Below are 13,594 nucleotides of genomic sequence, written 5' to 3'. Positions count from 1 at the left end.
AAGAACAGCAAATTTAGAAGGCTATTCTCTTCCCTAATGATGAGACCTGGATAGCATCCATTAAGTAAGTCCTGTGATGTGGTTCTCTACACCATTTCAGCAGAAAATAACTAGATTAGGAATAAGGCAGTCAAGCCAGCCCTCTGTGTAGCTCTGTGGCCCTGGACACATTGCCTAACCCTGCTAAGCCTCAGTAGCCTTGCTTAAGAAGATGGGATAAAAGAATCTTACATACCTCACAGGGTTGTGGAGGGGATGAAATGAGGCAGCACATATAAAACTTTTGGCTTAGTGCTTGACAAACAGTAAGGGCCTAATAAATTGTTTTAAAATTAATAGTTTGTGAAATTATTTGAGAGAAAAAAGTATATTTCAAATATACTACTGAAGATATTCTTTTCAAAAAAAATAAACAAGAAACAATAATAGCCAAGTGCTGGAAACAGTAAATGAGTGGATCAAAAAGCCATGGTACATTTGCACAATGGAATACTACACAACAGAAAGAAAGAAGGAATTCCTACCCTTCACAACAGCATGGATGGAACTGGAAAGGATTATGCTAAGTGAAATAAGCCAGGCAGTGAAAGACAAATACCATATGATGTCACTTATGAGAGGAATATAATGAAAAAACAAACAAGCAAGCAAAATAGAACCAGAGACATGGAAATAAAGAACAAACTGAAAGTGACCCGAGGCGAGGGGAGAGGGGGATAACTGGGCAAAGAAGGGGAAGGGTCGTCAAGGAACATGTATAAAGAACCCATGGACAAAAACAACAGGGAGGGGAAGGATTGAATGTGGGAGATGGGGGTGGGTAGGGCAGAGGAGAGTAATTGGGTGGGGTGTGTGAAATGGGGACAACTGTAATTGAACAACAATAAAAAGAAAACAGGAAACATGGATAGGGTGACCAACTTATCCTAGTGTGCCTATCTTTCAAATTAACGGTTTTATTCCCATCTCTAATCAGGAGTCCAAACAGACTGATGTACGTGGATATAGTTTAAATATAACTTAGAAATATTTGAACTATGTACACTGAAGAATGGAAAGGGATTTTTATATCAACCATTTCCTATTTTGCAGTTTCTGAATAGTAGAAACTAAAGATACATTTTGCCCAATTTAATTTAGTATGAAGTAATGTAACTTTTATGATCAACCATTTGTCTTTAAGCATAAACTTACAAGATTTTGGCTGCACGGTCAACTTGGCCCCTGCAGCCTGGGTATTGTTAGGACATAACAAAAGAGCATTTCCACAAAGCCCTCCTCAACTCTACCTAGAAAATTGCTACTTTCATTCAATTATTACTTTCAGTTCCAAAACTGAAAGTTCTGTGTCCTGGGAACCTTCTTAGACTCAGGAAAACCATAAATGTTGCTCAGCCTATATAGACATAAATTTAAGTTTGAGGGATCATTATTAATAAAATAGCTTTAATGAATTTAGTGTGAACTATGAACCTGGCACTGTGATACACACTTTAAAAGGCAAATTCCATGTAAATAATTAGAGCAAACCTTTGAAAATAAGTTCTATTTTAGGTCCATTTCAAAGATAAAAAGAAGGTAATTTGGAGAAATTGAGTAACCTGCCTAAACCTTAGAAGGATAGCTCTGGGATTTTTCAGCAAAGGTCCTTCTATAACTGTCAGCAGTAGGACCCTGCCCCCAGTTCCCTGCCAGTGAATGAAAAGTTTAGGACGATGATAGAAAAACTTGCCCCCCAGAGTGAAAATATCAATGGCCTGGAAAAGGTTTTGGTCGCTTCACTGATCACAATTTGGGAATTGGGGGATAATCAGAATGCACATTTAATGCTTGAGGCTCATTTCTTGGATCCCAGCTGGAGGTAAAGCCCTGGCTGATCTGCAGTGGAGTTGCTCATGTTAAAGTGTTGAGAAAGGAACCTACCTCTTCACATACACCACATACTTTGTGTCTATGTAGGTGGGCTTCCCAAGATTCCATGTACAAGTCATGTTGCCTGAATATTCATAAATGACACAGGTTACCTTGTCAGGGACATCTGGTGGATCTGCAATAAAATGTATCACTTAGGAACTACCACAGAAACATAGAGTTCTTCATGAAATAGTTGGTAAACTTTCCATTTTATTCGGGAAAACAGGTCAATCCCCATTCAGCACTTCTCTTATTCATTCCCTACCACCTTACCTTGCAACCCGCTATGCATCAAACATTGCTCCTTTCCTTTGTTTATTTTTCTATATTCTCCACTCCTTTGGGGATATTAATGTGATCAAACTCCTCCCACCAAAAAAAAGTCCATCCCCCTAAATTTTCTCCTCTTAACTACAACTGTATATTTCTCCTTTTCTTAACAGCTAACCTTTAAAATAAATCATTACACTGGTCTTTTTCTTCATCTCCCATTTACTCTGAAACACTTAACAACCAAGATTTGGTTCATAATTCCACTAAAACCACCATTGCTATTGTTGTTAATGACGTTTTAACCGACAAATCCCATTCTGTTTGCAGTCCTTATTGACCTTGGCCTCTGCGGCATTTAGTATTTTGGTCACACTGTTCTTGAAATCTCTGTGCCTTTTGGCTCCTGTGAAAGAGCTCTCCAGAGTGTTTTTCTGCTACTCTGGCAGACTTTCTTCTCCTCTGATTGATTGCACTTTAAAAGTTTAGTGTTCTTTGCACTGTTGGTGGGAATGCAGAGTGGTACAGCCACTGTGGAAAGCAGTATGGAGATACCTCAAAAAATTTAAAATGGATCTGCCTTTTGACCCAGTGATTCTACTTCTGGGAATATATCTGAAGGAAACCAAAATACTAATTCAAAAGAACATAAGCACCCTATGTTCATGGCAGCATTATTTATAATCACCAAGATATGGAAGGAGCCCTGGTGTCCATCAGTAGATAAGTGGATAAAATAACTATGGGACATTTATACAATGGAATTTTACTTGGCCATAGAAAAGAAGAAAATTTTACCCTTTGCAACAGCATGGATGGACCTGGAGAATATTATGCTAAGTGAAAAAAACCAGTCAGAGAAAGACAAATACCATATGATTTCTCTTACATGTGGAATCTAATGAACAAACTGAACTAACAAGGGAAATGGGGACAGACTCATAGATGGAGAGCAGGATGACAACTGGTGGGAGGTTAGGAGGTGGAGAGATTGAAAAAATGGAAAAAGGACTCATGGATATGGACAACAGTGTAGTGATTGCTTCGGGGAGCAGGGTGTAAGGGGACTAAATGGTAATGGAAAAAATACAATAAAGATTAAATTTAAAAATGAGTAAGTAAAAGTTTATTGTTCATACCTACAACAGAGATTTATGCAGTCTTAAAAGGAAAGGGAATTCTGATATATGCTACAACAGAGATGAGTCAGACTCCAAAGGACAAATACTGTGTGATTTCACTTACATGAGGTACCTAGGAGAGTCAGTCATAGAGACAGGAAGTGGAATGGTGGTTGCTGGAGTTGGGGGGTGGGAAAGAATGGGATGTTGATGTTTAATGGATATGGAGTTTCAGTTTTGCAAGATGAGAATAGTTCTAGAGATGGGTGGTGGCAGTGGCTGCACAACAGTGTACTTCATACCACAGCTCTGTATACTCAACAATGGTTAAAGTGGCATGTTTTATGTTGTGTCTATTTACCATAGTAAACAACAAAATTTTTTTAAAATTTAGCAATCACAGAATACTATTTCAAGGTTCTCTTTTTCTCTCTTCCCCCACTCCTTCTCAGTGCTTTCTCTGAATGACCATATTATAGAGAACATTGTTAGTTTTTTCTGCTAGCATTTTTCCCTTTTCAGAACTGGCATCTCTCTCACTCCTAACCTCATTCCCTCTCTACCCCAAGGGCTATCAATAACTAGGCTCCACAGAGAAGGGTGCCCTTCACTTAGGCTGATTAATCAAATACACATTTCCCTTGGGAATGAATGTGTGACTCAAGATGAACCAATCAGATTTCTGCAAGGGATTTTTCAGGAGCCATTGTAAAAGAGGCACTTTCTTTCCCCCCCAGATTGCTGTCTCTGAGTTAGTATGAGTTGCTGGTGACCATCTTGCTGTCATAGTGAAACTGTTTATGAATGAAGCCAATACAGGGGAAAACAAAACCCAAGAAGTGGGAAAAGATCTGAGAATTCGGATGACATTGTTTGAGTCCTTAGGGCCTCTGGAGCTGATGAAACCCCAACAGCTATGGAACAGCACTTTAAATATTCAGTCACATCACCTAATAATAAATTACCAAGAAAAAGATTTAAAAAAGAAGTGCAGAAATAATGAATGCTAATTATATACTCACTTTTCAGGTGTGGCTCTTTCAGCTTGTGCCTACCTGTGCAATCCTGCCTGGGGAACTGAACTACCCAGAGAACAACCAAACAAATAGCAGAACAGACATTTATGCATCTGAAGTCATACCCAAAGATTTATGTTAAATCTAAATATACTCCTGTACTTCACCTGCAAATCACATACCAAGAACTACTTGTAAAATAAGAAATAAATATATGAAAAATTTATCTTCATTGCAAATTGAAATGATAATAGATATCATTTACACCTATCAAAACAGCAATGATTGTGAAAAATGGTAATCCCCAGTATTAGAATGGATTCAGGAAAACCCTCTAACACACTTGTGCAAATTGCTACAGCCTTTATGGAGAACACTTTATATATCACAATCTTTAAAAGCTGGAGCAATATCTTGCAACCCAGCAATTTTACTTCTAGGATTGTATCCTTAAGGAAATGCTTATAGATATACAAAATATTTGGCTAAAAATGTGCCTCTTAAATTATTGTTTATAATAATGGAAAAACTAGAAACAACATTACTACCCCAAAATAAGATTAAATAAGCTATAATATACTGCTAAAATACATCCTAAAACAATATAGAGTACAGGTTAAGTATATGTTTAATTAGTTTAATAAGTAAGTAATGGCCATATGATAAAGCAGATTGTAAAATAGTATAATATAGTATAATGGTCTCATTTGAGAGACAGAAAGGGGGGGAGAAACTTGAAAGATATTTTAAATTATTAAAGAGGGATTTTATTAATGGTGAGATTATGGAATTATAGAAATAGTGGGTATTTCTTTTTGCTGGTCTAAATTTTTAAATATTTTATGTACTGACTGTAATTTGATTTTATAATTAAAAATTATTATCAAACAATAGGAATGCACTAACATACTTTATAACATTTTGGTGAGTTGTAGCACTGAGTACAATGGGGAGAAATAGGACACCAAGTAGGATAAAGAAATCTTTAAATTTTATTCGTGCCTTAAAGGAAGTAGCTGTGGAAACAGATATTAAGTCATTCTGAATATTGATTGCATTATGGTCCCTCGATGATTACAGTGATTTGTGCTGAAGTTATTTTTATTCTCTGGTTTCAGATACAGGGTATCACTGATTTAGTAATGATGAAAGATAGCTGTCAATCTTTTGGGATATGTTGTTTATTCCATAGCATTTGCTATGAAGTGAATGTTCAGGGTTGTAAATGTCTGATGGTTAATTACCTTTGCAGAAGATCAAATAGATTATATACACACATGCAAATAAACACAATATTTGTAACATTAATGTGAAGCTATATAAAGATGAGAATGTGAGTATGGTAATGAGGGTAAGACCAAATTTTCAGATCTCATTGCCAGGTTATTCAATGTTCAGGAATAAAAACCTGCTCTACATCCAGATACTAGAGAATACCCTGAAATATACATGGATGAGGCTTAAGTTTTTGCTCTTTCCTGTCAATGCCATCCCTCCCCTATTATTGGGGCACTCATTAATCAAAGGCCAGGTTTCTTATTAATTCAGAATCCAGCCAAGGATCATTTTTTACTGAGAGCTTCTTGAAGGCAGAGTCTGCGATTCTCTCTTCTTTGAATTTCTAGCATTTAACACATTTTTGGGGCATAGCAAACTCTCAGTAAAGTCTGTTTCATGAATTGGTTGACTTGATTCTAAAAATGATAATAATGAGAAGACTTAAAATGAAGAGAGACCCTATGCTTCTGGCAAAGATCATTCTTCCAAGGAGAGCACAGATCAACCTAATTGTGCCAGTAATGATACTTAAGCATGTGTGTTAAAGATGAATATTCTGGGTTTTTACTGGATAACAAGTCTGCTTTCATGAAGATAAGTAGAGATCAAAGATGATTAAAATTTAAGCCAAAGATGTTTAAACGTTTAAATAAATGATTAAATGACAATGTGATTGTTCCATGTATGATTTATTTTAATTTGGTATTTTTAAATGCATAAAGACATCTAATACTGCTTGATTTCATAATTGGTATTGTTCTGATAGAACAAACTTCCCATAATAAGCATGCATTTAATCACTGATAAAAATCTAAGAAGTGCTTAAAATTATGACTAAAAATGAAAATTGTGATAATAATAGTTTGTATTTCACAAATTACATATTAAAGGAAAGGCCATTTTAAATATATATGGATAACTTTTCAGGGAAGACAATGACTCATTTATCTTTTCTCTTTTATGACTTGTCTCCAGTTTAAAAATATACATATAATCATTTGGTTTAAAATGGTAACAATAAATTGACATAGTGAAGCTCACAGGACGAATATCCTGTGATCAAAGTGATCCAATGTAATTTCTAGAGTACCACAAAAACCCTCAAAAATCTTTTTTTGGCCTACTTAAGTAGGAAGCTTTGTTTACTAAGAATGCAGAACCCAAGAACGCGGGGGTTCTTGAATCCAGGGGTTTGAGTAAGTTTTTACCTGGCATTTACAATCTCACACTCATAACCACAGGTCTATGTGAGAACTCACAAAGTAAATAAGTGGAAAAAGTGATGCTCTTTCTAGGCAGCCATTTGCAGAAAGTAAGTGCTTCTATTATGTTGTCCTAGAAGGAGAGCAAAGGCTATACCCTGACCTTAAATTTTTGGGGGTGTGTGGGAGTGGCAGAGGCCCACAGCCAACACTGGGAGAACTACTGGTAGTAATCTCTCACCCAAACTGCAGCGCAGGGAAGGAGACCACGCTTCTTTTGCCTCTTTTCTTTCTCTGGCTTAAATTAAAAACTAACCTTTTCTCATAACTGTGGAAGTTGCTTATTTGCCCTCTGAAAAATTTACATAGTATTTCAACACCCCCACCCTCACTCCAAAGGATAAATATAGTTAAGTAAGAATCAAGGGCTTATTTATATTTCCTGAGGATGTGGACAAGGTAAGGAGTCCTCATATATCAGATAAGACTTCTGCCTGTGGTTTCAATTCCCACAATTTAGGGCAAAGTTTCATGTTATTCTCAGTTTAAGTCATACATTTGCCAACCTTATTCTTTGACTCCAAAACTTCTACTTCCTTTTCTACTACTTACATGCCTTCCTCAGTTTACCTCTACCACCTCCCATATTTCTTCTCTCTTTTGAAAATCTTGCAAGATCAGGTAACCAGAGTTAAGTAGGACTATGGCCTTATTTTAAAACAAGGAAGCTTCTTGCTTTTCAGTTATTCACTCTAGGGACCAAGTGGTTTGGCCCGTACTAGATAAGGTCTGGAGGTGAGGAAATAAGAACTCAGATGTGATTTTTGTAAGTATGGAGGAAAGAATGTGGCAAAGACCCAAAGCCCTCTATCTTTACTGAGAATGGGCCCAGATGCCTTAGGGAATGAATATCTGGGCTAAAACAGCGCTGTGCTTATTGATCTATTCTTCATAATAGTAGAACCAATAATTAAGTATATAATTAGGTAAGTCAGCCCATGTTACTCTAATAATTTAAACATCTCATAATACTGTGAACGCAAATTGAATTTAGCAAATATTTTTAAGATTAACTTGATCATTTTATTTCTTAATAATTAAAGTAATAAGCACAATGATTCACAATTGGGGCGGTAGGATTAGAAGCAGGGCACTATATCAGAAGCCAAAGAATGTATTTTTAAGGGTTTAGGCACATTGGTATTGTACTTTACAGTGTAAAATATGCTTTAAAATAAATGATTAAAATTGAGTGCTTACCATAGTCAGTATAATTTGCCTCATTTTACAGATATGGAATTGAGGCTCAGATTAGTTAGGCAATTTGCCAAAGGTCACACAGCTGGTACGGAGTATAGCAGGAACACAAAGCTAGTTTTGCTACTGTTTTTCCTCCCTAAATCTTAACCTCAAAATTTCCCAATGGTATCTGCTTCAAGATTGATGATATTAGTTTGGAAAAATAAAAGAAAAAAAACATAAGTGAAAAACAGATGAAAAGGACATTTACAACTGAGGTTGCTGCCTCTCATGTATGCTGTGTCTGTTCAGGCAAGTGTTGAAAAATTGTTTGAATACATTGGTAACATTGTATAATTTGTAGAGTTCACATTAAAAATTCATATTTCTGTCTTCTATTGAAGAGTCAAAAGTCTAGGAATATTGAGTCCTCACAACTACAGGAGCTGGGCCGCGGCTGTCTGCAGTGGACCGGGTATGTGCCTTCCTCTCTGCACAGACCCCACCAGCCTTCATAACTCATATTTTTCACCGATCTGGCCCCTGGACACATTTAAGCTTGCAACTCCTATATTAAACTAATATAAGAAGTGAACTATATCAATTTCCCTCTATTTTTAGAGAAGTTGGTGATTGCCAGTTCATTGTTAGGCCAGCTTTCATTTAGACCTTGAATGCACCCCCAGCACTTACATCCAGAAGAAATGTCTTTTCCACATATCAGTGTCTCTCGAAAATACCCGGGACACTCAGCACTGCAGTGCATAGATGCGTGTGGTTCCAGGAAGTTGTTATACCGAAGCCGAGCTGTTGTTTTATTAATCCTTGTGATTTTAAATCTTTCTTTGATGCCATTTTTATAGAAATAAAGTTTGCTTGGTTGGCAGTTCTTAATTGCTGCTTGGCAATATATAGAGATATTCATACCCATCTTTATAATCGTGGCTGGTTCTACCCAGATGTGGCCAGAGCATTTTATATTTGTAATTCCTAGAAATAAGTAGATTAAAGTAATAAATTCCATGTAAAATATTAAAACAGTAGATTTAAAAGAACAAGTTATTACATTTAAAATTTATTCTTTTCTATTAATTAAATGATTTCCATTGGGAAAAAAGTTTTAGGACTAAGTGTATCTTTAAATTGATTAATTTATTATCATCTATTTTTACTATGCTTCTGTTAAGGTTCAGCGGCATGATAAAAGACTAGTGTCAGCCTTTAAGCTTCTCTATCTAGAGAGTAAACATAATTAGCTGTTTTATTTTATAGCAGAGAACGGAGGCATTATGAGGCTACACCTTCTTGAAAGGTAAGATTAGATATAACAATCAACACCGTACAATCCAAACCCCATTCTATAGCTGTCAGTCAGTCTTTCATTATTTTGTAGATAAAAGCTACTTTTACCAGAAAATTATGAGCTTAATGAAAAGAACTATACTTTTACTTATGGCAAAAATCTACTGCTTGGTCTCAACTTAAAATTCATCTGTAACTTAATAATATGGGGTATGTTCAGAACTTTTTAAGTTAAAAATTTGCAAAACAACATATTTAATATGTTAGAAATAGATGTATTAATTAAAGAGAAATACACTTATACTTACAATTGATTTAGAAAGTCAATAATTTTTCAGTACATAGAAAAAATCATTTATCAGAAGAAGTCCACATGGATTACATAAAAATAAGTCATATTTCTATATATTAACTTCTCTTTTTAATAGAGTTCTTGGGCTGATCAGAGGAATGTTAAACATGGTACTATATATATATTGTTTCAAGAAAGCTATTGAAAGGGGTAACAATATTTAGTAGAAAACTTGGAAAATGTAGTCTGGATGATATTAACTTTTTCATAGAAGATTGAACAAAAAATATATAAAATAATTCTGAATGGACAGCTGAAAGATCTCTAATGCCACATCATTTACAGTTTTCAAGAAACCAGCACAAGTAAATGGTGACGTATTTCCCCTAAATCTTAGGTAGTGTTGGTCTGACTCTGGAAGTGTCCGATATCTTGCTAGAGGGATTCTAGTTCTGGTGATGAGGCTGCCTCTATATCTCTAATACAATCGTGCTCCAACCTGTAGAACAGTTTTGCACTTGTCACTACTCTGAGTAACTTGCATCATCTGCAAAGTTTTCTTAAGGCAAGAACCCTGCCTTGATGTTGTGTGTCACCCAGTAAATGAGTCCTTGCCACTGCCCAGGATACCACTGCCTGCAGTAGAAACTCCTAAAGGCACCCTGGCTGGTGTGGCTCAGTGGACTGAGTGAAGGCCTGTAAACAAAGGGGTCGCTGGTTTGATTCCCAGTCAGGGCACAAGCCTGGGTTGCAGGCCGGGTCCCTGGTAAGGGACGTGTGAGAGGCAACCACACATTGATGCTTCTCTCCCTCTCTTTCTTCCTCCTTTCCCCTCTCTCTAAAAATAAATAAACAAAATATCTTAAAAAGAAAGAAAGAAATTCCTAAATGCAAATGGCTGTCCTGTCTGAAGATCCCTTTCCTGGAGTTCCCAGAACTGCTCATGTCTGTCATAGTGACAGACATTTGTACTTTTGTGTAAATTATAAGATGGGAATAATAATAACACATAATACTACTGCACAAAGTTATTGTAAGGAATAAAAGGCTTAGCACAGTGCCCGACATGGAATAACCATCAACAAATGGTTTGTGAAATTGAATTAAATTGGAAATGTTTGATGGGTTATCATATAACAGTGATAATAGTTCAGAGATAGACTGTGCCAACTCAAAGTAATATACACTTCTTCATGGAAATGTTTATATATGAGTTCACATTCTGCCCATTAGGGATACATGAGAAGGGAGCCCTGTATTAAGAGGGAGATTGGACTTCTTCATTTGATTCTACATAATTTTTATGTGCATATAATTTTTCCCAATATATCAACTGTTGATCCTTCAGAGATCCTAGCATAATACCTTGTGAACATTAGACACTCTATTACATTTGAAAAAAAGATAACAATAGGTATTCAAATACTATACCTCCATGACACCAATTGAAGAATATGTAAAGAGCTATTATTACCACATCCCATTGAATTGTGATCTGATTCATGACTGAAAGCAGGACAAAACTCCCTGTTCCCCTTTAGGAAAAATATGAAAAATATTTTAATTGTTATATTTTAATTAAATAATAAAAGGCATTACAATTTTTAACAGTTATTATCATCTTTGATGAGAAACTTTGATTAAAGGAGGAGGAAAACAGCAAAAAGTCACTGGTGTGTGAGGAAGTATAATATAGGTTGAGGAGTAAAGCAGAAGAATGGCATTTTATACCCTTCAAAGGTCACTATTAATTACCTTAGTATGACCTTTTGACCCTTGATATAATACAATTTCTCCTACGTAGTCTGTCTCATCAGAAATATCTTTCTGCTCTAATTCCTAATGATGAATTTTCCTCCTGACCAGATCATGCACCTATCAAGCTCCAGAAATCTCAGGATTTGATGAGTAAAATTTTGGAAAACCCAGAAATTTCAGGGTCTCCAGAGAAAAAGCATTTAAAATGAAGAAAGATGAAGTGAGACAATTGTGTATGTGTTATCACCAGTTAAACTTACAAAAAGCTCTTTCATCCATAGAGAGCATAAAACAAACACATTATAGAAGTTGCCATGAGTTTACAACTGGCATTACATTACTCAGTTAATCGGTTTCTTACATTATTAATAATTCAGTTATTCAATAATCAACATTATTCACTCACTTTATATATTTAATAAAACCTGGGCCTTCTATATAAAACAACAAAACAAAATTCACATCTCATCAAATAACATAAAGTATGTGATAACATTTTTAAAAACTGGTGTTCTCATGACTTGTGAGCATAGGGATCTCTTTCAAAAGTTGTTAACAATACTAGGTTCCTCTTTATAAATAATAGGCAAAACAAACCCTAAAATGTTTCTAGTCAAAAGTTAACTACTCACCTGATAGAATATATACAATAATTATTATTTAAGGAGATGTGGTGTCAGATAATATTATAGATTCAACTTTCATCAGTAACCACTACATAAAATATCACAAGAACTTCTAAGAGAAAATAAGTTTGCCCATATATTTTCAAAAAGAAATACAGCTACTTTTAAGTATTTGGATGATCGCTTTCTCTTTACCTTTCAATCTGTTTGAAGCACAACATTCCATTTCGGAGCCTGGCCCATCATGTCTACATCTTCTTTCCCCACTGCCTGCCTGTCAGTGATCGCTTCAGATTTTCAGCTCTGAGGCAAATGGAAATGTCAGCAAAGCCCTGACCTACATTTCAGATTCTTGAAGAGGAACTCAAACTGTCCAATTCAAAATGACTGGCTCTTCTGTCACTATTTGGGAAAACCCAGATTACTGAAAGTGAACTGCTTTGTCAATACTTTTTTTTTCCTCAGCTTCATTTAAAATTACCTGTCTCATTCAAGAAGTAGAACCATATACATGCTTGGTCAAAATCTTTGACACCAAGCATGGTGTTAATGATAATCATAAATGAGTTTCTTAAGAAAAGAACATTTAAATGCTACTGTTGACCATTAATTTATTTAACATGTATTTTCGAGTACCACGTACCAGGTATTGTTCTGGGCATTAAGGGTTTAATGGTGAGTGATTACAGATCAGCTCTTTGTTGTATTGTGTACGGTAATTAAACTATAGATTAGTTGTTTTGACCTATCAGGCATGGTTTAGCAGGATTCTACAAGCAAATAAAAAAATTTACCAAATACTTGGTTGGTTTATAGTAGGCATCTCCAGAAGGATGGCCTACTTGCATATCTTTCCTTCCAGCCTCCTCTCTTTGTTCTACATGGATATCTTTTCACTATTTACACTCCTTCCTATTGTTTTCTCTACAGCAAATTTCTTGACAACATGAAATCCATACTCTTTTTAATTTTTTATCTTTAGTACACATTAGGATACTCTAGAGGAATACTTGAAACATTCCTATACTTATATTCATTCTAGACAGTGAAGTCAGAATTACTGTTGGTGGAGGCTGGGCATTGATATTTTTTAAAAGCACCCCGCCAGGTGATATAATGAGCAGCCAGAGTTGAGAGCCACTGATACATACAAATGAAATTGTTTTTGAAGACCACACAGAAGAAATGACTATCAACTGGGTTTTAATGATTCGTAACAATTTTCTAACCTGTGAAGGAGAGGGTGTGGGAAAACATTTCACATACCAAGAACAAAATGTGCAAGTAATGTTGGTGTTTTGTGACTGGCAAGTGTTTCTCCAGGTTGAGAGGAATAAGATTTGAGCTGGAAAATTAGGTCAATGGCAGAATGCAATGGGCTTTGTATTCCTGCTATGTAGTTTAACCTTTATCTTGATGTCAGTCAAGAGATAGCAAAGATTGTTAAATAGAAATAGCATAATCAGATTGGATCTTAGAAATATAATTTTAATTATACTGTAGAGAATTGACTGGAGATAAAGAACACAGTTAGGAAGACCTAAGGCAAAGCAAAGGCAGCAAGAACTGAAAGGAG

General features: G+C 35.6%; 1 protein-coding gene across 1 annotated transcript in view; it reads right to left on the bottom strand.

The window, feature by feature from the left end:
• IL23R (interleukin 23 receptor) overlaps positions 1 to 12,301 on the bottom strand; it is a 67,116-nt gene extending 54,815 nt beyond the window's left edge. Inside the window, exons 1-4 of the mRNA XM_024565590.3 lie at positions 12,214 to 12,301; positions 11,066 to 11,169; positions 8,734 to 9,030; positions 1,924 to 2,047 (exon numbers count right to left, since the gene is read on the bottom strand). Coding sequence (XP_024421358.3) covers positions 1,924 to 2,047; positions 8,734 to 9,030; positions 11,066 to 11,169; positions 12,214 to 12,239 — 551 coding nt within the window. The 5' untranslated portion in view covers positions 12,240 to 12,301. The remainder of the gene's footprint in view (positions 1 to 1,923; positions 2,048 to 8,733; positions 9,031 to 11,065; positions 11,170 to 12,213) is intronic.
• Positions 12,302 to 13,594: the final 1,293 nt, after the last annotated feature.

This window comes from Desmodus rotundus, chromosome 3 (genome assembly GCF_022682495.2).
Source record: "Desmodus rotundus isolate HL8 chromosome 3, HLdesRot8A.1, whole genome shotgun sequence".
In the NCBI taxonomy this organism is placed as follows: domain Eukaryota; kingdom Metazoa; phylum Chordata; class Mammalia; order Chiroptera; family Phyllostomidae; genus Desmodus; species Desmodus rotundus.
Note: the sequence above shows the minus strand (reverse complement) of the source record. Positions and strands in the feature narration are given on the sequence as shown.